The sequence below is a fragment of the Bombus fervidus genome, chromosome 3 (assembly GCF_041682495.2).
Source record: "Bombus fervidus isolate BK054 chromosome 3, iyBomFerv1, whole genome shotgun sequence".
Taxonomy (NCBI): Eukaryota; Metazoa; Arthropoda; class Insecta; order Hymenoptera; family Apidae; genus Bombus; species Bombus fervidus.
The window spans coordinates 19,785,423-19,811,450 of NC_091519.1; the positions used below are offsets into that span (position 1 = coordinate 19,785,423).

Here is a 26,028-nt window from a genome sequence, read left to right on the forward strand (position 1 = left end):
GAATTCCTTTCGGTGTTCGCTCGCGATAACTCGTCGGAGAAAACCGCGACGACTCTTTCAATTATCGAACAAGTTTCCCGAGAGAGATACATACTGCTACTCTTCTCTTAACTCGTCCCACTGAGCTCGATCTAACCTGACGTCATAAACTTTCCACGGAACGTGTTCCTGATGCTGATACTCCTTAAGGGCGTAAACAAGTTAACTCGGGTATATACCGATTTTTCAGGATTAACAATCTTGAAGAGACACTCTGTTGACTCGTTGCTTATGACGGAATTTGTTTCTGACAGAATCCTGATCGATAGAGCAAGTGGATTACAAGGAGTATATAATACGTAGATAGGGCGAATATATTCCGTGCGGAGCCACGATCAAAGAACGAAGAAGAATCGAGAAGGAAAGCTATTTTTGAGTAACGATCGATCTGAGAATATTAGGGAACGGTAAACGGCATTTAAAATTTTAGAATCTTTATTTCTTTCTCACTCAATGGTCGAAGACGTGCTATGAATTCGAGATTTCCGGAGGGCAATTCGAAGATATATGTAACGGTACGAGTTGCCGAAGTTTGTAACCCGAAGGAACACGGCGACCCTTCCAAAAGATCGAACACCTTGCGTCAGTTCAGGTATCGGCCCACCCTCGCCCAGTGAATGGACGCAAGGAATGGAGCAGCTGGCAGAACGATAGCGACTCTCAGGATGACGTTGATTGGAAAATTAAGAAAATGGAGAATTTGTCGATACAGCTGTAACGCTAAAATCGATCACGCTTAACAGATAACAGGCGTACTTAAACACGAAGCATTATGCTTGAGCAAATCGAGTTAAACCAGTTCAGTTTTATTCAATTTTGCTGCTTTCAATCGTATCTGCTTTTCTATCGTCTCTCCTATCGCATTAAACCGTCATGTCATAGGAAATCACGTACAGTTCGCGATATCAACGAGATCGGCTTTACAAGCCCTCCTCGACTCGGTATTCTTTTTTGGCCGGTCCATTCGCGAACAAGCCGATTGTACGAAGGATTAAAGGCTCTTCGGGCTTTTGAAATTACAAGATTAACACGTTTTGCAGGAAGAGATGAAACGTAAAAGGCGTTTACATATAAAAGGACAGGATTTCCTTGAACCGAGCTGCACGGCTGTTGTTTGCCATAGAGCGATGCAAACTAATCGTGAAATAGGTTGCACGAGGATAATTGCACGCAGGAAGAAGGAACAGTCGCTAACACGTTGTTAATTATATTCATGCAACGACATTACGCGGTAACGATCGCGCATTCGAAGGATAAAAAACAGGGATGCGCTAGAAAACAATTTATGGACGGTTATGCTGTCAATTACGCTGACCAATCGTAACAGATAGCCCTAAGAACGAGTACGCGACTCGTGTTTTACTGCCGATTTGGTAGATGGAGAAACGGTCAAAATATACCCGCCATAAACGGGACGTTAAGCCCCGAACAATTTCCTGCTTTTAATGGACCCGCCATCGGCGAGTGCTGTTCATTTCGAATAATTAATTCTTGGCGTGACTTCGTTTCGCTAGATTCATCCTTCCGAACCTCTCTTCGGATTACGTGAAAAGCTCTCTTGAAATTTCTACGTAGTCGGATCCGCGTGTGCGCGAGACGTATCACGAATTTTATCATTTTCGCGATGAATACGTTGTTCATACGTTGAAGAGGCGGTTGCACATCGACGACGGATAAATTACGAATAATTAAAATCTGTTAGGGTAGTAATTGAATTTTTCCATTCTACTCGTTCTCTAACATCCCGTCGTTTCACAAATTCTTTTCACAAAATTGTACAACAACTTGATAAGATTATACGCGCGATATAAGTTTACACGATGAATATGTAATTGTATGGAAAATGGAATATCAAAAATTAAAATTATCCGCCAACAGAAAATGGAACAAACTTTTGAAGATAGAGGAAACATTTAAGTTCATAAGCTGTTGATAAATTAGAATAAATTACGATAAGCAATGTTACATTGTAGGCTTTTGGACGTGATTATACGCGACGCAAACGGACTAACGATCCCATTAAATAAATAATTAAACAATTAAACGAAGAAATTAAACCGGACGATATTGGCCTGCGTGAAGCGCAAATTGTATCGCTGCAGCCGACACTTGCATTAGAAAAGCATGTGTTCCCGTTGCACTTGCGACTGCAACGACAATCCGCGACATTCGGGCTCATACTCGAAACGAGAGCAACGCGCTGTAATCGAACGAATCGCTGTTTCATCCGACGAAGATGTCGATTTGTCTTTCTTGATGTACGTTACATCGCGAGAAAATACAAATAACTTCGATATCGAAATGTATCATTTTGTGAATATTGCGATATGCTTAGAAAACAGTTATACGCATATTTACATATTTATATGCCGTGGAAAATGAGAATACTGTTGCTGACAAAGCGCTCGTTTTCGAATGTCAGATCCGTTCTATGAAATTTAGTTGATTTAATGCGACTTTTACTTTTGTTATTTCTTTTTTTTTTTTATTTTTTTAATTCTTACTAACCAATTACGTTGTTACTATTATTAGTATTATTCTTGCCACCTTCCAACGACCGTACATATACATATTAAAAATACAAATAACAAAGTTTTATTCCACGCAGGTATCGTACAATTACGACCGAGTGCTAATTGTTTCCGCGCACAGTCATACTTTAAAAACAATAGATTTTATCTTCCACTGCGCACATACACCCGCGACGTGTACAATGCTCTTAAATATCCATTCCAGAATATCTATTATCCTAACGAGTATAAGTAACTTGCAAACTCTTTCTTTTTTTAAGATCGTTCATATAAAAAGCAAGGAACCTAATTTTACCTAAAAAGCTAAAAGTCTAAAACTTTGAAATAAAATTTAATCGATGTTGAAACGAGAGTGAAATCCTGCGCTTTATCTAACGATAAATTATTCTGCTGGTGTTACAGTTTAATTCTTGGCAGCTACTCCATCGTTTTTAGCTCTTTACTCTTTGACACTGACTGACTCATCCACTCGCTCTTTCATTGTACCGCACTCTTACAATTATCACACGCATACCGCATATCGCATCACGCTCATACCATATATCTTCGTATATCTGAAACCACACGTACGTGTACGTGTACGTGTACGTGTACCTGTACATATCTAAATGTACGTTCCACTTGAAATTGATCATCAACTTCAACAGGTATACAATCTCTTTTGCGTTATCCGAAGCATTTGTTATTTCGGTGCAATGGCAGAGAGAATTGGTCGTCAACGTTCGATATACGCAAGTTCATTCACCTCTTCCGGTGGAAAATAACTACGATAAAAATATACGAACCTTTTGCAAATGTAACGATCACGAGTACTCGTCCTGTAGTTTCTATCGAGTGACGGTTACGAGAAATGGAAAAGAAAATCTAAGATCGAATTAGAACTTGTGGAAAATTCTCGGGAAAGTTGTTAAATCCAAGAATTTGGGTCAGTTCGATTTATTTCAAGTATTGGTAGATCACGGATAATGTGATATCGGATATCTGCCACCGCGAAGAAGAGCAACGCGAACGTCGTCGCTATTTCTCCGATCTGAAAATACAGACTCGAAGCGAGTAGTTAAATAAGACACACGACTTTCCGATAATGTTCGTCCGTGTTGGTGAAACGCTACTCGGTTTACGTGGCATTCGAACTGGTTTCCGATCTACGTACGTAATATCGTCGGCATAATTCAAAGTTCTGCAAGTCACAAGACCGTCTTAGAGATGTCATACGTTCGATACTTCATGCGTAAAGTAGGTATTATATAAGTTATCGTAAAGGAAGCGTTCTAATTTCACATCTAAAGTTTCTGCCAACTATAGATCGATCGTATACGTTACATCAATTATTATATTACATTGCATTCTTGTTTTACAGACAAGTTTTCGTAGTTTTCGTACGATCTTAGAACGTGGTGTAATAAATCGACATAGATTTATCTTTCTTTAGAAGATAATCGCGATTTCGTCTGTTATACTGAAAACTTTTCAATTATTTAAAAACGCTTGCAATTTTAAAGGTTTCGGTCAACACTGACGCTAGAAACTATAGCGAACAACTCTATTAAAAGTGGAACAAATCGTGAGAAATAACATAAAAATATTTCACGGTTCGTAACTGGAAATGTAATTGCATTCTATCCCATCCAAATCCAGCCAAGTTCAAGTTTAAAATCGCTTTTACTAATTATTCCGGAGACAATCAACGATGGTCGGTTCGGATCGGTTCTTCCCATTGCGAAGACAAATCGCGATCACTCAACGGCGACGCCATAATTATCGCGCTGACGTTTTTAATTACCCGCACGAACGAGCTCGACATCGACCTTTTCGTTCGATGCGAAGCTAGACTTATAACGAGAGCAACGCTTTCTGCCACGTTGGAAATGAAGTTTCTGAATATCGTGATACGAGCTCGGTTAATGGAGTTCGACGAGTCGATCGTCTATTCTATCTCTCTATGATTTATCTTTCCAATTTTGTCCTCTCCACGAACGTGCAAAACAATAACTTTTCGATGATGACTATATGAAATAAGAGTAAAATACGAAAATGAATTTAAATATCTGACGATACGTAAGTTATAATTAGAAGTCGTCGTTTCGAACACGTGATAAAAAGGCACGTGCGTTTATGCTCACGAAGCTATTCATAATAAAAATGTTTCACGAACGTTATATAAAAACTCGTAATAACGACAATAATGCTGACAGATTAACTTAAAAGATAAACAGGTCTAAAGTAGACCATTAAGAAAATTTCACGTAACGCGGTAAAATTAGAAAAGTAAATAAAGGGGAATTTTGCTGATTTCTATCTACTATCGCTACGATAGAATAATAAATCGGTTGAATTTTGAACTCGGTGTCAATTTTATAAATCATTATATCGAAGCCTTTGATCGAAAACCACTTAGCTGTCATGAATTAACAACAACCATGCGTTGCATTATAAAAACAAAATAAATTGCACAATTTTATCGCTAATAATCGATCGATTAAAGAAAATCGATTAAGAATTATTCTTAAAACGTCCAACTCATCGTCACTTCCTCGTTCGCAATCAATAAGAGATTTCCCGTCTTGACTGTCCGCTGTCACATATATAGTATTGCGAACTCTTTCACGAGCAAGAAAATATCAAGAAAGTATCAATCTGTTCCGGCTTCTAGTCGTCGTCGTTCCCTTCTCGTCGTTCGTCCAACGTAAACAGAGGTTTTCCCATTGATCAGATTCTACGAAGAAGCGAAGGCTTTAAATAAAACGCGATCGCTCGGATCGAACGACTGGATTACCCGACACGGTCACTACCACTACGTACTACGTACTCGTTCGACTCATGAAGCCTGTGTTACACTCTTGATACCTCGAGCAACCGGCAAAGCACGTATACAGAGACGCGTAGAGAAGAAAATTGTCCGCGTGCAACTGCGTAATGAAAGGAGAAAGGAGGACGGATCGTGGTAGAAAGGACGCGACTTATTTACCTACATCGATTTATTGCGATCGAAGAGATTATATCTGCGGGCAGCGTTCCTGCCGGCGCTACACGTTACATCCACGCTGAATCACGATTTAATTGGTCCCCACCGAGAATCGATCACCCGAACCGTTCTTTCCCGATCCTGGTTCTTGCGATCCTCGCGAGTGTTCGTTTTTCTTCGCGGTCGTGCCGGTATGCGGTAGCGAAGTGATACGAAAATACGAATAACGCGCAAATTACGGTTGGCTAATGCGAGAGAATTATCTCGTCGGTACGAAAGAGCAACCGGTAACTAGACATTCGTGTTTGTTTAATCGACGACATTTTCCTCCATTTTTATCTTTTCGAAGCTACGTTTTGGCCCAACTACCACCTATGTACGATTCCACGCAGTACTACACGACTCTTATAATAAGAAAAGAAAAGAGGAAAAAAGAAACGAAAACCAACGCTGTACCAACAATCTACGCCAGAAGTCATCTCGCTAACGACTTCATCGAAACAAAACTCGTGATATTCTAAACGCACCGCAACACCAAACACAACCCGTTTCAGCATCCTGCACGCATCCAACGTACACACAGATGTAAACGTTTCGCAACGCAAATATCTCCCTTGCTAGCGTGGTTCAATCTCGCCAGATCCGAGCCACATTCTCGTTACATAACTCGAAAAAATTCCGAGATCTCTTCTGTATCCGTGGTATCCCATCTTCCAGATGCGTTTGACTCCCTACACAGACTGCGGGGCACCCACGCAGCCGCGCGTTCACGATACACGTGCCACTCTCTTCCTCGGATTTTCATTTAACGCGGCAGATTAATTCGCGCTGGTAAATCACGCTCGAGGAATATTCGTGTGCGAGTGGCTCGGTATCGTAGCCGGCATTGTATGTTAATAGCAACGGTTGGCCCGCGGACCAGAAATAATAGCGCAAGTGCATCGAACGCGCAGATATATACGGTAATGTACATATACTTAGTTTCGCAGGTGAGGTCGCGACCAACACTGCCTTCTCGTTTTCTAGCTGGCAGATATCGTGTTAAACCTGTAACGAGTACCGAGTAATACTGATCGCCGTAATCGTCGTTCGGTAGTCTATCGCTGGCAATAGCTACGTACAACAGCGTATTCGCAAATCAATTTCGAGCCATCGTTTTTGATTGGCTTTTGAAGGATAATTCGCTGGCCACGCTGCTCGAACGACTACATTTTCTCTAAATATGGAGGTATTCGCCAAGCGTAAAAATCATTCATCTAGCAAAAAGAGGAAGAAGAGAAAGGAAAAGTTTAACTTACCGATCAAGTGCTTTCGACGGGGTAAAATCAACGTTCCTCTAAAAAAGTTCTACTTGTCAAATACTCTCGACTCGCTAAAACCACTTTTCTTCCAAAAGAAACTAAGAATCTTATCTACGTGTCAAACACTTTGGACGGGGAAAAATTTATTCTCTTGCAAAGAACCGCATTCGTCCGATTCGTCTAACGCGTGAAAATCAAGTTTTAATTAAAACGAATTTAAATGTTCGTAGTCAGCCTGATCGTCGGTTGTTCGCGCGAAAGAGGCTTCAACGCGAAACGGGGTGCGTTGAAAAATACCAGAGCTTACCACAGTAATGGACCAGGATATGAAGAGTGCCTGCGTGTATCCGGGAATCGCACCAGGAACTGGTGTCGACCTGCGGTTCGAACAGAGAGAGATCGAGACCCTCCATGTCGCTCTCGCCGCAGGAATCGCTCAGAGGCTCCAAATTACCGGAGTTTGCCACCTCGTCCTCGTTCGTGATGTCTTCCGGAAGGTTCTCGCCGCCTCCGCCGCGGCAACGTTTCGGTGTCAACGCCATTTCTCCACGATTCTTGCCGAAAGCGTTGACGGACGCGCGTTCGAGCGCTTCCTTTATGCGCTACTCGATCGTAGGTAGCTCTGCGAGTCGACCGTGAGATTCGAGAGATACTTTGGATACTTCAGTGAGCGATTTGATTCATCATTGGTCGCAGCACAGCGTGCCGTTGCGCGGCTGCTTTCGAGTCAGAAACTGAAAGCACATGGTCACGGCACGGACTCGTGAGATACGCGATTTAAACGCGTCGAAAGTAAATCGAGGCATATCGAAATTCCATTTGCACGGCATAGTTACCGCCAGAACGCTTTCGATTACAGACTCGCTTCACCGTTCGCGTAAATTAATTTTGCCGTCGCCGTGAATTGCTGTCTCAATAACAACGGTAGCCTGTAACAATCGTCACTTTTATTTCTCCTTTTTTTTTTTTTTTAAATCGCCGTATCGATCGAAGAGTTTCGAGAGAAGGAGATCGTACAAGAGTATGATCGAAACGTCTGCGACGTAAAATTTACAAAGTGGAGTTAGGTCGTTCGATCGTTTCTTAGGGAAAGGGTGGACGAAACGATCTCTCGACGAAACGGTGGATAAAATGATTCTGAAGAACGGCGCAATAATAAAAGTTTTTTTAAAAATAGCGGTGTTTTCAAAGAAGTATAGAAAGACAGACAAAGTGGATCAAAGTTACGTCCGTGACACAGGAGAGAACCAAGTGCACTCGCGATGCCACAGCTCTGAAAGTGGAGCTCTCGTGTCTGAAACGCAAAGACCCTCTTTAATTAAGCGAGCTTGTAATTAATTGCCTGTTCTTGGTCCATCCCCCGCGCGACATGTCAACGAGAGTTATGACCTATCCAACAACACCGAGTAAGCACTCTTGTCGGCTGGACGAGCCAAAGCAGCTCCGAGTATTTTGCTTTCTTTAGCTCGAGAACAAAATTGACGAGAACAGATTTGAGCAAAGCGACCAAAACGTAAAATACGAAACGAGCGAACGGAATAAATTAAAACGATCGGTAATAGCTACATTTAGAGAAAACGGCGATGATTTCCTTCCAAGAATTCGCTCGATAAACCCAACTAATTTACGAAGGAAAGCATAATATTCCGTGCATAACATTTCGTTAACGATTCTTCTAACCGTGTTTCATTATATTATACGAATAATCGTGCACCTTTTTTCAGTGTTTTAACATTGGGAATTTCCTTCTTCGATATTTTTGATTCAAAATAAGGTTTTTTACACGAATTATCAAACTACCGTTAATGTCGATATTTAGTAAATTCGAATTTAATTAAAATCGAAATCTATCGATCCGTTTCATCTTCGTAACGCGAAGATTCGCTTCTCACCGGACCCCGCAAAGTAACGTAACGCGAGCTGCCAAGAGGACATTAATTACTCGATGTTCGTGGACGGGATATATCGCGACAGCAACGTGGCATGCTCTTACGTCGATAAATTGTTTACACATATTTACACGGCCCGCTTCCTGTGCCAGCCGAGCCCGCCACTACGGATGCAAAAGCGAAAAAACCAGTTTCAATGAAAAAGGATAACGGTGTGCGAGGAACTTGCATACCAAAGCAGCTTCGCACGATGAAAATCTATTACCATACACACGGCTGTTGGCTCCCGCAACCGTTGCGTCGAAAGAACATTTAAAATTTTCAATTGGAAATTTTCAATGAAATATGATTTTCTTTCTCGAAAGATTCTCCTGTCGAGAAATTTAACCGACCAAATCTTTCCTGCGTGTTTTACAGACTGCGTTGGATAGAACGCGTGAACTAGCTCCGATAGTGTCTCGAACGTTTAAAATTGTTTTTACAATAACGATAAGGTTTACTCGTTATGAAGAAAATGCGCATCGATACGATACTTTGGTCAACTATCAACTATCTGTTTTCGTACGAAGTGGATGTACGAGGCACGGAAACGAATTTCGTTGTTCGCGTGAAAGCTACAACGGTATAGAGTACAGTATACAGTAAAACATAAAAGGAGGTGCAGGAAAAAGTTTGTTTTTCTCTTGTCTTTTCTCTTGTTGTTAAATTATTAGTATTTTTAACTTTCTATTTGTCTTAAATAACTTTTTTTGCGTAACCGATAAGTAAGTATTACTACGTAATATTCTTGCGAAAAGGAAATCTCCGCTCGAGAACGTGTAATCGAACGAAAGAAATATTGCCAACTAAAGACAAAACGATCAACATCTATCGTATCGATATCTATCAACGCTACGAAATTAGATGGATGAGTATGTTCCCACGTTTTATTGAGAACATACTAGTTTATTTATCTCGTACGCGTATCGCGATACACGTATCTCCGTGCAAAAGAGATCTAGCAACATAAGCACGAATCGATCGGCCAAAAACGATTAGCTAGGACGCGGGAACGCGTGCAAAGATCGAGATCGCGGTTCGCGGCAATCACGCCGAAGATCACGGCACGTGAACTGGTTTCGCGAATACCGAAGAAGCGTGACGTGTGCGTGGTCGCGTGTGTACGCGGGCAACGACGAAACAAGAGCGAAAGAAGAAGAGAGGGAAAGGTGGAAGGAAAAGGGAAAGCAGGATCCAGCGTACAGGTCGTTCGCATCCGAGTTCGAAGTTGGCGGGCGAACCTGTAATCGTTTCGTGACCACGGAGCAGAATACGTTTGCCCGCCTTTCTTTTCGCCTCCGTTTCAGGGCCTTTTCCAGCCGAAGAACACGATCAAAAGGAACACGACCAACGATCCTGCGAGAAAGAAATTGGCCGTCGGCACGAACACCGAAATTTCCCACACAGGAGAAAAGTAATTTGGCATTTAGCGCGACGGCGATCGCGCCACTATACTCGTATTATTGCAATTACCGTAGCAAGGACTTTGTTAAGCACGATCGTACACACCATGTATACCAACATAAACTGATAGTTAGGTTATATAACAACAGGTTATAAGCGAATCGTTTTCATAACGATATTCTCGAATGTTCTCAAGTCGCATCTATACTATACTACTCCTTGTTCTTTCTCCTGCAAAATTTCTCGTGTATCGAGACAAAACAGCCAAGCAATCCGCCCAAAGCCGTCCAAAGTCATCCAAAGTCACATCCAAGACCCTCGAACGCGTACGAAAGGTAGGGAATCTGCGAAAGAACAACGACTAATCGTGCCATTTAGGCTCGTACAGTAGGCCCGCTTCCTCGTCGATCCGGTGAGCGACGTTCGTCGCCGATGCGAGAGATCACCGGTCGCCTTCCAACGCTCGTTTCCATCTCTATCCCGAGGCGAGGAATCGAAAAAGAGCTTAGTCGAAAGAAGAGGCAGCTAGAAGGATACTAAACACGCTGTATATCCGTATACGAACTCTGACATTTCGAGGCAGTGTCGCAGACTTGTACGTGGCTGAAGCTCGTGAAAAGGATCTCGAGTGGATCCGTTCCGGCTACCACGAGGACCATATCGCCGCCTGCTCGTGCCATGGAGCCAGACGGAACAGTCGAGGAAGAGAGCAAAGAGGGACGACCGAGTACCTACTTACGACAACCACGATCCCTCGTAAACATCGGATGGAGGTCTCCTGGGAATCCGCAGCAGGAACAAGGATACCAGGTGCACTCGTCTTGATAACGAGCTTGGAAGCGCTCGCGCGCCGGCCGAAGATCACATTCCGCCCGTTTTTTGCTCCGATGGCAGATTTACGAGTGGCGGTGAGCCTCGATTCAAATTCAGCGCCCTCGGATCCTCCGCCTCGCGGTCTCCAAACGATAAGGAATACGCATATCCGGCTAACGTTATAGACCGGCTACTACGCGTCGTAGCTAACATCGATTCACGGCGATCGTGCAGCGCTGGCTGAACCATGCGACGACATAGGAAAATAAATATCGTCGAATAATTGCAATATTTGTGCGATCCGTTCGAGTCCGTATCGAGCAGCGATATCTCTGATCGTAACTACGTACTTGGATTAGTTTCGTCGCGTAATTTCCCTACGACCGTTCTTACCGAAAGCTAGTTCCGTACTTTCGTATTGCTATACCGACTAATTAGAATCACGTGTATCGAGTTTATTACCATTTAAAAGTACTTTATTTTATTGCTACTACTTTGATTTACGCCTGGCACGAATAAAAAACGACTTAGCGGAAAAGTACAAGTACGTGCAAGTATCCTTTTACCTTCTATTCGAATCCGATTATCGTTCCAAACCTCCGCTCTCCCTCTCTCTCTCTCTCTCTCTCTCTCTCTCTCTCTCTCTCTCTCTCTCTCCACAAATACCCATCGAAACATAGTCTTCGCTAACGAAGTGCATAAAAACCTTCCAACAACTTTCCAAGTAATCAAACGAGAAGAAAGTAATTGCCTCGTAAGTTATCGGGGAATCGATAAAGTCAGCGGATAGCAAAACCTCGGAACAAGAGATTGCGCGAGTGATTCGAATCGCTCGAAGTTTCGGTCAGTTGGAGAAGAAACGCGGAAGGCGATCGAAACATTTGCCTGCGTTACCTAATTGCTGGTTGGCGATCGGCGTGTATCGGTTCGAGCGTAATGTTGATTTAAATTCGCCGGAACGCGTTAGCTCGCGCGAAACGCGCGCCCCATCTGGCCGTGGAACTCGGTTATGCGGACTATGCCCCGAGGAGAAGGTAAGCCAGTAACAACGGACAACGACGATGTGTTACGCCGTGTACGCGGAAAAGAGAGAGGGAGGAAGCGACACGGAAGGAAGAGGACAGACGGAAAGGAGAGACCAGAAACGAGATCGAATCAGCTGAGAGGGAAGCCGGTCGGGACTGGCGAACCCAACAGAATGGTTCTTTAAATCAGCGATACAGCCAAGATTTGTCAAACGTGTACCGGACCAAGTCGGGTAATTTGTTCCGCGCAAAGACCATCACCGTTTCTCTGTTCTCTTTGTTCGGAGTTCAGCGAATTTTGGGAAATCGATTTCGTCCGTGTGAGGTCTCATACGCTTGTTTATAGACGTTGTAGCAGAGAAATGTAAGCGACTCTTTCTCACTTTTATACCGTACGATTGATCTGTTCCAACATTTTTTCAGGAAAATTTCTTACCGAAATTTAAGATCCATAATCGATACAGTTTTTATTATTTAACATCTACAAAATATCGGATAATGTCAAAAGAAAGTAATATTACGTTTACAATGTCAATCGCCGATGCTTTATATATTCTACTTTTTATAACATATAATAATTTTTAACTTTCGATAGTTTCAATACCAAACTACTATACTATTAAAATACTATTAGTTGATTAAATCTTTGATCGAATTAACTTTACCAGAACAGCTGAAACAACCCAATCATCAAAAGAGATACGTTCTTTAACACTTTAACACTTTCTGTAACAAAGTCTTTCTCTATTCGAGACAGGATTGTAAACTTCCTAACGACATACGCGGGCAAATACAGACGCAACCACGGTGAATCTAACAGTCTACGCCGGCTCCCTAATAACTCAACAGTTAACACCTGCGGAATCGAAACTAAACAGAAACACGACGCGACGTTCGCCACGATCAACCGCAAACTACCCGGTAGCCGTGTAATCCGTCCTCGGATGTTCGAAAACAGAAACTTATCTCTTCGCACGAATTTCAGGGAGCAGACATCGCGATTTCCCGGTCCCATGGTTCGACTATCCCTCGTCTCTATGGTTAAAGGGACTTTGGTCCTGGAAATTCAGTAACTCGACGGATCAAAAGCTGCTAACGGAGCACGATTATACGGCGACGAATCAAAAGTCGAGGAATGCCAAAGGTGTCCCGCGTTCCTCCCTCGTAGGCAGCAAGTCGCTTCATTTCGTCGAGTCTTCCAGAGTTTCCACGATGAGATCGCGTTCCAAGAGTCCACCTTATAAATTATTGATGCTTCTCGAAGGTTTTCCAACGGAGAGTAAACGGCTCCTACTAAGGTCTTCGCGTCTTTTCTCCCTATTCTCTCTCTCTCCCTTTCACAAGCGCGCGCGCGCGCTCGTTTTTCTTTACGCCGAACGATAGATAGAGTTAGCTGCGAGATATCTGCGAAAGCGATGCGGAAAACAGGAATTCGAAATCGTAACTCCGCGCAGAGAAGTTGAAATAAAGGGTTCACTAACGACCGATGCTATAACGACTGAATAAAACCTTAACAATCATAACACGCAGACCCGTAGGTTTCTTGCAACATCGATCTTATGGCACGACTAGCGCCCGGAGCTTCAAGGGCTTATTACGATCTGTCTTACCTTGAAAACCCATTACGCGCAACCGAACTTTTTTCGCGGTCATAAACTTTCGTTCCCTAAGAGTGACGATCCGTGCCAAGTCTCTAGCAATCACTAGAGAAAGCATCTTCTTTTTCTTTTCATAACGCAGCGAGAGTGTAATACGTTCAACCTGCTGAAAATCGAATCGACGAATTGCAATCGAAGTTTCGTATCGTGAGTCGTATTATTCGCCGCGTATTATCGGATCGTCGTGTTACGGCACCTTCGATTAAAATTTCCATTTGTAAGTGAAAATTACGCTACTTCGTTTCTAGGCGATGGAAAATTTAAAAAGGTATCCGAGAATGTTTTTGTTCGGCCAACAAAACGAAGAAGTAATTTTTAACGTACTCGTACGTGCTGATTATTACGCGGAACTAAACAAAATTAAACGATTCTATTCGATAGCGCAAAATGTAATTGTCGAGTAGACGATTCGAAGCAACCGACGATCCTTTCATCCCGTTACTTTTTGCACCGATAAGAGTATAACGAGTGAAATGAAATTTTCGATGAATAAATTTAATTAAACCTCCGGTAAATACGTAAAATTGCGTATATATTAGAAGAAGGAAAGAATTCTCTCGTTAGGTTTGCTTAATCCATTAGTTGAAATCAATTAATTTAAAATTGATTAAAAGGCTTCGACTATTTCGATAGTATTCCTTCGAATCTATATCATATTTTTACTAGCGTTCTATATTTAAAAAATTTAAGAGAATAAAGTGTTTAATATCGATATATTTAATTCTAACAACACGGTGATTTTATACAAAAATTATTCCGATTCGACGATTTCAATATCCGTTATAACTGAGAATAAGTTAAATAATAATGCTTCGAGTAAAATCAATCGTCAAAAAATTTGATAATACGAAAAAGGCGAACGAACAAATATTCAAAAAGCGAAGGGCGACGTGAAAATGCGCAACAAATGACCAAGCATCGATCGGAACGAACAATCATTTCATACTACATTCTCTATGAAATAAAACGAACATTGGAATCGACGTTTATTACATTTTCGTTACTTCGCTACTAATATATTTTTACAATTTCTACCCAATTTGCGCATCGTTAATGATCTGATAAATATTTTCAAAGTAATTAGATATACCTATGTGCGTATGTGCTCGCAGACAGAAACATAGGCTTTATCAACTAATTTCAGGAGCAGGAAAACAACGAAACCATCGATATACGAATAAAATAATTTACTGCTTCCATTTATTTATCGACCTTCCAATATTTCAAATTAGAAAATAACGATACAATTTCGTCGTTTCAAATTGCTATTACATACTTTTGATAAATCATTGTTTCGTTCGATTTTAAACAGCAATATCGTAAATAAGATGACAGGACGGAATGTAATCTCGTTTCTTTGTCGTTCAATTTCAAAGAGAAAGTGCCTAACCTTGTTTACCACCTATGAGTAACAGGTATGCTTAATTGTATAATTATAAAGTCGATGAAACTCTTTTAAACCTAAAGAGTTTTAAAAAAGACTGGCAGATATATGTACATCCTTTGACTTATACGATGTTACAAAGGGAAAAAATAATCGAATGTTCCTTCGAAAGATAACACACGATGGCAGAGTAACGTTCTCGGGTTGCCTCGGATACCGCAACAACGAGGATTTAAATTTGAAAACGGTTGGTATATAAACACGCGGGTGAAATAAAGCATTTATATAAATAACGATTCACGGTCAGCTACGTTTAATTATGCAGAACCTCGCGAGATCCATTCGCTCGGCAGAAAGCGACGCGTCAATTTTATTCCATGCCCCCCGCCCATCACTCGCAAATCCTATTAATCTTCTTTACTTTACATTAGCGACGATGATATTTACATACAGATGTCGTAATGAAAAGTCGATCGAGCTGAAGCTAGCTATGCCACGAACGTAAACACGTTCCGTATAATTATTCTGTTTACAAGCATGGATAAACTTCCTACTTCTTAGAAAGGGAGTTTGTTAGAGAAAGAACAGAGTATGTATGTATGTATTAATACGTACATGTGTACATGTACGAGTAAACTATGTACGTTGGGAAAGAAAAATCGAACGTTATTCGTGGACGAAGAGTCGATGAATCGAAATATTCTTTCTCTTCGTCGATATACACGCGCATACATTACGAATACACGATTGTCGACGAGTCTAAGTTTATTCGTCTTGAGAATACTTCGAAATCTGCGAAAATTGAGGTCATAATCGATCGATAGGGGAGAACGAACCTCGATTCATTGAATTGCAAATGCTTTCGATAACTCGTATAACACGTTTAATAGGACATACTAATTTTCTAACCTGTACACGCAACGTTAGTCGAATCGCGCTAATTTTCTAGGATAATTTACGATCGATTTTATTTCACGATGACAAGTATACCGGTATAAAACACCACAGCGTTTCGATATGCCTCGGAAGATCATCACGTGATCAAAGAGTCCGTCAGAAATACGTACATCGATTGGCAGTTACCTGCACCGAAGCGTTACGACGAGCCGCGGACGTCGCGTCGCGGCGTCGTCCGAATATTTCGAGCGTAAAACTCGGCGAACTTTTTTCTCCAGCGTTGTCGCCGCGATCAAGATAAACGCCCGAAAAACTTGGGGTTCAAGGACTTTCGACCTGGAGTCAACGTACACCAAGACATACCGACACGTCGCTCCGAGTTCTTCCGATTAAAACATCTCGCATCGAGAAAGACCGCACAAGTTACCGGTTTATCGTCGTCGTTGGAAACGATCCACAGGATGGAAATTATGCGAACGAATCGCGTACGATCGCGAGAAACACCAAAAACACTGTCACACCATCGCGCGAACATACGACGACACTACGAACGACTGGAACCGGATACTCGCGAACCACTGTACACATCAATGCGCCACTTACCGCGCGTGATTCTTTCGATCGCTTCGAAACGGTGACAGGCGAGCGAGAATTTTCAACGGCAGGTCGGCCAACTTTTTGAATGGTCACATTTTCCCGCTGACCGGCTACTCGAACGGGAACACACGACATAGACGCGATGCTTGCTTGCCGCAAACTGACAACGCGGGACAATGCTAACCGGCCGAGACCGACCGACCGCGCACGGAAATGGCCGACCGAGCCGCGAGTATTACGTGCGTCGCGTCGACCGATTGACGGACGCGGGGCTATTGATATTTCCATGCTTCTGCTAATCCTTTCTGTCGGCGGTCGAACCGACGCGAATTAAATTCTTTCCTCTCCTGGAAAATAGAGATGCTCTCACAGGTTTCCTCCTCTCTTCCACTTCTCGAGCGCGAAAGGCCAGCTAATTAGCGGCTGTGTGGAAACGTCTTCGTTCTACCTGTCTTTTCGCGATTACACACGATTACACACGATTACACGCGTCTTCTCCCACATACATACAAGAAACGAACTCAAATTTCGTTTTCGAAATCCTTCATGGTACGTACATATATCCGATTTATACAACTACGGACTTTAGATATTTTGCTATTGAAGTTTAAATGTATACCGAAGTAGATAATTTGCTCAGAAATTTTCCGCAAACGGAAGAAAGTGCAAAGATTATGGAAAGAAAGATACTACATATTTATCGACTCGTTCTTTCTATTTTACGTATTCCATATAATTTTATACTTGAAATGTTTCCATTGATAGAAACGATGATGACAAATATACGTGTAACGACGCTGTATAACGCACTTATTCTTATGATAATTCTTATTCTTATTATTATAATTCTATAGCGAAACGTAACATTATAAACTTACAAACTAGATGATTGATATATATATATGGAATATAGTTTTGCGAAGATGACACATTTTTATTAGAACTTTGAATCGAGAAGGGTACGCTGAAATTTTCAGTACACGGATTTCAGTGTTTTATTCGTCATTAAACCATCCCGCCGTCGCTATCTCGCGGTCAACTCATTTTTCTCTTTGCCATCGTAGATGTCACGGTGACAAATGGCACGAGGTATACTCGAGGTTAATGACAAACTTTCCTCGCTGTCTCGAATGGAAAAAGAAGAGGAAGAGCGGTAAATTTTATTCGTTTCCAATTTCCAAGAATCACTGTTGCGCGCAAAACAGCTACTATATCGCCAGCCATTAGATCAAGATGTACAAAACGAACGATTTTATGGAACGAAAGACGAAGCGAGATAAACAACGATTCGTAGGAAGAATTCTTCTCGGTAAACGCTGGGGAGAGGAGGAGAGGAAAGAAGAGAAAGCGATCGAATGTTAGAAAAATACGTTGAACGAAATGCTTGAAAGTTCGTTTGTTTTTATTTTTACGAATAAGCCATTTTTGTCGCGTATCGTTCGTTGCGCGAAAGAAGCAAAACGTAAAAACGATTTTTGTAAAATCGTTTGAAGTAATGATCCAACGTCGAAAATTCTAATCGTATCGCTCAACGAAACTATGGATTAACTTAACGAAACTTTCCACGATTCTTCGCGTGGCGAAAGGTATTTTTATATCGCCATATCGACGTTCTTCCAAAATCACGTAGGAAGAAGCTAGCGTCTAAATACACGTGTAATTTTCAATTTAGTAAGCAGACAACGAATCGATGGAAATAAGGTTTCACTTTTACTCGTTTTACGATCTGATTCGTCCGACAACTCATCGACTCGTCCACCGATATCGATCTGTTCGCGTATATGATTGCCTTTATCAGACATTACAAGACACGTACACGACATCGTGTATCTCGAATGTATTATATCAAGACCCAGGTTGGTTCATCCGTTACACGCTCGATATCGATGGTATTAGAATCGAGGATTTCGTTCCATCGGCGGATACATAGGTGCCTTCGGCGTGCACCGGATAGAGACGTCTACGTTGCCGCGTATCGGCCACTCCTAAGTTATACAGTTAGCGGCAGCAGTCAATGCCGATAAACCGGTCGTGAAAATAAAGCATTTGAAATTAGCCAGACGAGCGTGTTCTTCTTCCCGTGCACGCGCACGAAACGAGAAACGAAACGATCGGCGAGAGGAAAGGCTCGGAGGAAGTGGAGGGACTTTGAAGTCGAAAATAGCCAAAAATCCAGCAGCCTGCACGGACTAACGCGGTTCTCCGCGCTACGCGACGGCCTCTTCCCTCACGGTCGCCGTGGCTAGAAAAGTAACGGTGCCCAACGATCGTTGAACTTGCTACGATGTGACGGCCGGAGCCATTAAAGACAGGCCAAACAGAATATGGGATTCATTGTCAGCGCGAGAACGATCGTTCGACTCGGCTGACTCGGGGAACGCCGCGCTGCCTGCAGCCTTCTTCCTCTCTATCTGACCGTGCCGCGCCGAGAACATAACGATGCGATAAGATACGCGAATTTATTGAAGTGTAAAGCCTGCAAATTATCAACCACCGCACGGCCACGACGACGACTGGTCTTCGGCTATTGGCGGAGTTTATCGCGATCCGTGGAACGGCCAATATAACTGGAGGAAAGGGTACGCGAACCAGCCTCCGCGAAGATTGACGCGATGATATTCAAGACTGCACAAGACTTACAAGTTGCGTAATACGTAGCGTAGTCGCGATCTGCGTTTAGACGGTAGTAAGACCAGCGATACGTGTGTGCTTCGAGTTGAAGCGGTTCGAGCGGTTCGAGCGGTTCGAGCGGTTCGAGCGGTCGATCGATAGCTTGGCGGATAGAACGATTTTGTCAACCGAGCACAGCCGTCTTTTTCTATCTATTATCTATCGTTTGAGGATAGCTTTATACAGGATCTTGCATGAAACGATAAAGCACGCTGTACGTTCAACGGAAAAAATGTTTTCGGAGGATACAAATGGGTTAAAACTTTTACTATAATATAATAGTTATAATAATAATAGAACGAAGAAATTTTGTCTTTCGAGTATCGACCATCAAGGTGTTCGGTAACGCGTTTTATCAAGAACTTAAAAAATTACGGAAAGAAACATAACTCGTAGGTTAAATGGGGGAAATAATAATGGGAAAATTATCTTTCCAACGTGTCCGAATAAAGCTCGCCTTCGATTTAATCACCATCGTTAAGAAAACACATTGTTTCATCTTGCTCATCCAGATGCGAAATAACGTATACCACGTATGTATACTTAGTATCTTAGTTGCCATCATCGAACGAAACTCATACCCGACGTATTGCGCAAAGTCATGAATATTTATGCCCACGGTACTACTGTACCATCGAACGTCTTCCCCTGAAAAATTCGCCACGATGAGAATCGAAACGGTCGCTACCCGCGTTAATGACAGACATTAACGCGTATATTAACGAAAATGACTGACAATAACGTCTCATTGTTCTTGCGACACGACCGTAGCGTTGCGTCTAAAAGTGGTCATTCCACTTTCTAATTCCATCTAACGAGACGACGAGCTTTTATAAATTCTATTATCCGCAATCGGCCTGCAGCGTCGCGATTATTCGTGAAATTTATTACCGTCTACCGTGAGCGAGGACAATTCGGCAGGGATCTATCCCCGATGTCGTTCGTCGAGCAACATATCGTCGTAATAAGATGCTTCTTCGCGTAATACGCCCGCCGTTTATAAAGCGTTCGCGTTAAATAAATGGCGGGCGCAAATTACGGGAAGTAATCGTGCGTCGTTCGAAGCGATCGTCTTCGCGATAACAGCTTCAGCGGCCGTTTACAACGGACAAGGTGTAGTTCGTGTAACTTTTAAAAATCTTTTTATCGATCTGTAACGACCATGTAGCTAGCTTTTTGTACCCTTTCTCAATCCCTCCTTGTCTTTTTCCTTCTTTTCTTTCGCGTCTTTACATCGAATATTCGATCTTGCCTGTCAGATCGACGAAAGGTATCGCGTGTACGAAGTGCCAGTGATTTGTTTTAAGCCACACGTCGTTAAGCCAGATTTAATTAAAACGTGTTATCGTAGTGTACACTGGATTAGGCAGCGTGTACGAGTAGGAATATGTACGGCACGTAAACGCGCGTGATCGTTTTGCCATAAGGATGTTCCATTCACTAACGTATCGGCGAGAAAATCCACAGAATATACCGTATAAACAACTTTCTGCCACGGCCAAGTATCGAACAGTGCCATCGATAAGTGTGCCTGCTGTTCGCTCTCTACATTCATATGCAACCTGATTCTACTTACCGATGCCCACTTACACCCGGACCTAGATATTTTACTGTTGGGTATCCTTACTCCACTTTGCCGTTTTACCTAGATCGAGTTTAGTTAAAATAAACTTTACTTATTTATCGGTTAAGCATTAACGCGTAATAATGGTAATGCGTTATTAATTGAGATTGAATCGTGAATTTAGATAACGTACATTAGGTAAAAGTTCGTTAGCGGACTGTCGAGTACATTTATCATTGTTATAGGCGAAAGTGTGCTACTTTTTAGAACAGTGGCAATGCTTTTATTAGCAGTACCCTTATCTCTTTCGGCCAAGATCAAAGCAAAAGCAAAAACAAAAACAAAAATGAAAACAAAAATGAAAACAAAAGTCCACGAACATCGAAACCTCGTTTATCTTTAGAAAAAGTCGGCGGTATGATTAACAAGTAGCGACCCCAGTAGCGTAACGACCCAAATTATGCGACGCACGTATCCGACACAAGATTCACCGGATGTTCGAGTAGCCAGCACGCGCACGCGATACTCGAGCTATCGACGGAATCGTGACACGGTGGAAAATATCGATGGTTAAGAGAACAACGCGGAAACTTTGACAGGCTGGGAACATTCAGCGCGCTACCTTTTCAAACTGCCACGCGAAACGGCTGTACGGAGGAAAGAAAAGGACAAAAGCGAACGAGAGGTTGACGGAAGGAGGACAGCAGCATCGGGTCGGCTTCGTAGGTTTCCTCGAGGGCCCGCGATTCATCCTGCCGATCGTGTGCCCGGATTCCGCCAACGCTCACGGCATTCGTATTTCATGCCATGCATGCGCAGCAGATATACCAAAGAGAAACGAGCGGTTGAGAAAGAGGAAAGAAAAGGAAAAAAGATAAAAGACGTTGGTGGAGAACACGCGAGAACGCGAACAGAGCAGACGGATGCGATGAACGGGAAAACGAAGGAGGGAGCTAGGTCGGCATTTCAAATCACTCGGCAGGCTCGCGCGTTTGAATAAATCTAACGGTGAACATCCGCGAGGAGATGCGAAACCAAGTAGTCACGGAGTGGACGATGAAACGGTTGGATTTGGAATTGGACGATCAATCGGAAATCGAAGAAAACCAGTCGACGCTTTAAGATCAAAGTAGTAAATATCCGATCTATACCTATATCTAAATTGCAATCTCTGAACAGTAATTGTAATTCCGTTATCGCTGTCTATATTTAAACGACTTGGAAAATTAATTCGCCCAAAGAATGACAAACAAATTTCTTCTTACAATTTCTACTACGAAGGTCCACGTTGATATGTATTTATACGCGTAATGTCTAGATCGAGATTATATTTGGAAAATAAGATCTCTATCGTGTTTCCTTTGTCCTATCGAACAATTTTTATGGAAATTTAAGAAAAAGAGTTACTCGGTTATTCTAAAAGCAAATTGCTCGAGTCAGAATGATTCGCCTCGCTTCGTGAAATCTTACGTTATTAGAACTGTAGGGCTGTAGGGCTGTGTCTAATCTATAATCGGCGACGTCGCGTGTAAACGGTTCTTAAAGACTCTTACGCGTGTTTGCGCTAGGATGTGTGGGGAAACGAGCACTGGATGCACACGCTGCTACCGGTCGGCGATACGACTTCCCTCGATGCTCGCGGCAGCAATAAAATCTCCTACGGATTCGGACTTTCTCTCGGTTTGACAGGTGGATTGGCGAGATTCGTTGCGCGACGTGTTAGAAGAGGGAGGGGCAGCAGATTGTAAAGAAAGGTAGACACGGAAACGATGGATTTTGCAGAGTTTGAATCGATAATATAATTATAAAGTATGAAGCGAAATTATATCGACGAAAAAGCTTCCAGTTACCTACGACACGAAGAAACGTACTTAGCATCTGCATCGAACAAACATAAAAATTCCAGATTTGCTTTATAAGAAACAATACGTCTACTTGTTGATACAAGCTCTATCGATAAACGTCAAGGTTTTCGCAATGCGTACTTCTACCGTCGCGTAGAAGCGAACGCGATATATGTATATGCAATTTCAATATCATAGGAATCGAATAAAAGTACAGAGAAGTATCGATAAAGGCAGAAAGGGTCGTAAACTTTCTCCGGATATGAATTTTCGAGAGAAAACAAAGCGATCTGAGAAAATTCAATAAAGGATAGGGTGACATGGTCGGAAACAGACCTACGGATGAAACAAAATTCGCTCGTGCTCGCGATAATAAACGAGAGCGCGTTAATTGCGGATGTAACTGGCGCGGCGCGTTGCGATTCTTTCATTCGTTCCGTTTACACGGCCAACGAAGCGGATAAGCGTCGATCGAATTATATTTTCACCTTCGTTGTAATATAATATCCTGCTACTCTGCTTTGTTGAAAAAATCCAGATCTCGCGGTGTAGAAATAGAGAGGAGTTTCGAATTCGTAATCGAACGTTCATTCGCACTTTCACGAACAACGAAAGTAAGATGTAGAATAATTTTCGGACTCGACTAGAATCGAATTGTAGAAATTGCGTACAATCGAATCAAATAATTTTGAGAACGATTCAGCGAATCGGGTAATCGAAGAGGTACGGTGGTTGCAAATTTTAAATCATTTGGTATCACGAATCTTGATACTACGCTAATCGTACACGCGACGTTATACATATACACGTTGGTGCCATTCCACGGCACGAAATCCAGACGTACCAACAGTACTCGCTGGCATCTAAAATTTATCTCTACATTTATCGTTAGCGTGTATAACACCGATTTTATATCGTAATTTAGTATCGGCGCGTATTTAATAAACAGGCACTCGTATAAAGACATTTGGCATTCTTACCGAATAGCGAATATTATTCAGTCTCGGTATAAATTAATATCAATAGGTATACAGGCGGATGATGATTTCAAATTTTCTAATTAATCGTGCTAATTAACTAATCTTAATAATGATAATAATAATAATAATTATGTCTAATTATGGAAATATGATTATCTACTATATATCTAGGTAAAGAAACGAAAGTAAAGATCACGTTCGACAAATAATCCTGTACGTACGATCGGTCGAAAATATCGCTGAGAAAAGTGGTTAACGCGTGTACAAAGCCGGGTGTAACCCACGATCTCACGGGTTACGCGTTACACAGGTGTGAATCTCGTTCACTGATCGAAGCGAGTCAAAATGGAAATATCGGAGATTGCGAGCTCGTGTAACGGGGGACAAGGACGGTACGACGCTAGTCCAGTCGGCCTCGAAAACCTCCGTATGCCGTTATTATTCTACGGCACCCGTTACTCGGCGACTCGGCGACTCCGGCGACTCCGGCGACTCCGGCGAGGGAATAAAAAGAAGAGCGTGCCGCGGAGTCACTAGGTTTATGTTTATAGTTCATACCTCGTGTATATGCCGTGCCGCGCCGGTCCAACGTTTCTCGGTCTGCTCGCCGGTCAGAGCTTTTTGCCGATGATCGCGTGCTGCTCTCGTATCTCGTAACCGGACAGGATACCGGACGCGTTTCTTCGGAGAAAACGAATGAAATTCGTCGGAAGTATCTTTCGAGTATTCCATTTAGAATTTATCGACACTCACGGGATAATATGACGATGTCTGAAAGAGGGGAAAAGTAGCAAAAAGAATACGAATCGCATCTCAAGCGACTCGAGAAAGTTTGTAAAGTATCGAGAATTTGGGGAAAAGTTGTTACTTTTCGAGTAATTCACGGAGATTGATACAAACATCTCTCGAAACAAGATGAATCGATGTTAACATAAAAGAGAAATAAAAGTAATCCAACTGTACGGAACTATACGCGAGTGAAAGTATTTCTCTTAAAATATTCTCGGATATCGAATGACTCATCTACGTTTCCGTCGAACCACCACCTGTTTTCCCCGCTTTGCGTTCCTTTTCCGTTCGCGCTACGATCAGCCCGTTTACGCTATAGCGTGTTGTTATTACCAGCATCGACGAGAAATATTTCGACGCGAGCCCAATTGCAAGATCCTCCGTAGAGACATTTTCCTTGCCTTTCTCGTAAGCTCCAGCCCACGAAAGTTGCCACCGTCTAGTCTGCGAGCCGGCCGCGGTCGCTGTCGTTTTTATTTTTCTTGCCCCGTTTCGTTCGCCGCGTTTCTTTCCCCTAGCGATGCCGGAAAGAAATTACCGAGTGCCGCGGGTGCGACGTTGCAGAGGGAAGTTCGAAAGAGCCGCGAGTCCTTAGCCCGGAATCATTTAAGACAGGGGAAATGCATCGTAAACCAACGACTTTTCTCTCCATCCTGTCCCGGCGAAAGGAACGAAGAACTTGCGTCGTCGCTCCGGTCCGCGAGACGTGGTCGATACAGCTCCGCGAAACTTCTTCTCGTCAACGCGTCGCATTTCTTCCAAAGTTATACGATATTAGAAGGGCATAATATCTTGTACTCGACATCTTAATATTTTAAGTAACGTTTAATCTAAATATCGATTTGTCGCTGTGTCGATTTTTCAAGACCTCGCTTTAAGAGTTTCGCGTGACAAGTCATAACCGATAATCCAAACTCTCGTCTTTCGAAACGATCTCCTACTTCTACGAATATGTTGTACTACGTAATCGCTGCAGTTAATAATTGGCCAAATATTATTTCGCCTAGTCGTCGCGACGATTTTAAAAACGATTTTGTAAAACGTCTGAAACGCTCAAAGTTTCGATCGACACTGATCGATATTGTTCGCGCGCCTAATATTCCAAAATCCATAACTTGAAATACGATATTTACAAACAACTTTATTTCTTAGAGTACAAAATACGTACAAGTCCTATTACCGACATACGCATCGGGGTTCAAAGTTCTTAGAAATAAATCACCGAGTTGGCTACGTGCGTTCCAAGAAATATAAAAGAGTTTTAAAGTGAAACACCGCTGTTTTATATGTATATGTAAGAAAACGTTTCAACGGTAATTTACGGGTAGAAGGAACAGGGTTGAACATATACGTAGCAGAAAAGTCTCTAATAAACATACGAAAAACAGAAAACAATCAACTACATCGGCCTGATATCCTACCGTGTATTTTCAATATTAGGTACTTCACGCTACAATCTGAGTTTATAAGCGCATTTACACGAAACAACGATTAAATGAAACTTTCCGACTAACTCTGTAAAACTTAGTTCGTGGCGCAGTCGCGATATACGTAGTTTGGATTCGCGTGACGCGAAACGACCGGACGAAGATTAGCGGACCGGTAATGAAACGAAATAAAAAGTGAACGAAAAAGAAGA

At 42.4% G+C, this 26,028-nt stretch overlaps 1 protein-coding gene across 9 annotated transcripts in view; it reads right to left on the reverse strand.

Moving 5' to 3' along the window:
- Window positions 1-26,028, reverse strand: part of Raskol (Ras GTPase-activating protein raskol) — a 255,691-nt gene that overhangs the window by 164,975 nt on the left and 64,688 nt on the right. For 5 of the 9 annotated variants that reach the window (XM_072023086.1, XM_072023090.1, XM_072023089.1 and 2 more), the window contains exons 1-2: window positions 16,116-16,691; window positions 7,144-7,570 (exon numbers count right to left, since the gene is read on the reverse strand). The exons of 2 other annotated variants lie outside the window; for them this stretch is intronic. In XM_072023086.1, coding sequence (XP_071879187.1) covers window positions 7,144-7,378 — 235 coding nt within the window. In that variant the 5' untranslated portion in view covers window positions 7,379-7,570; window positions 16,116-16,691. Of the gene's footprint in view, window positions 1-7,143; window positions 7,571-16,115; window positions 16,692-26,028 lie in introns of those variants that run through there. 2 more of the 9 variants (XM_072023084.1, XM_072023083.1) reach the window with 2 other exon arrangements.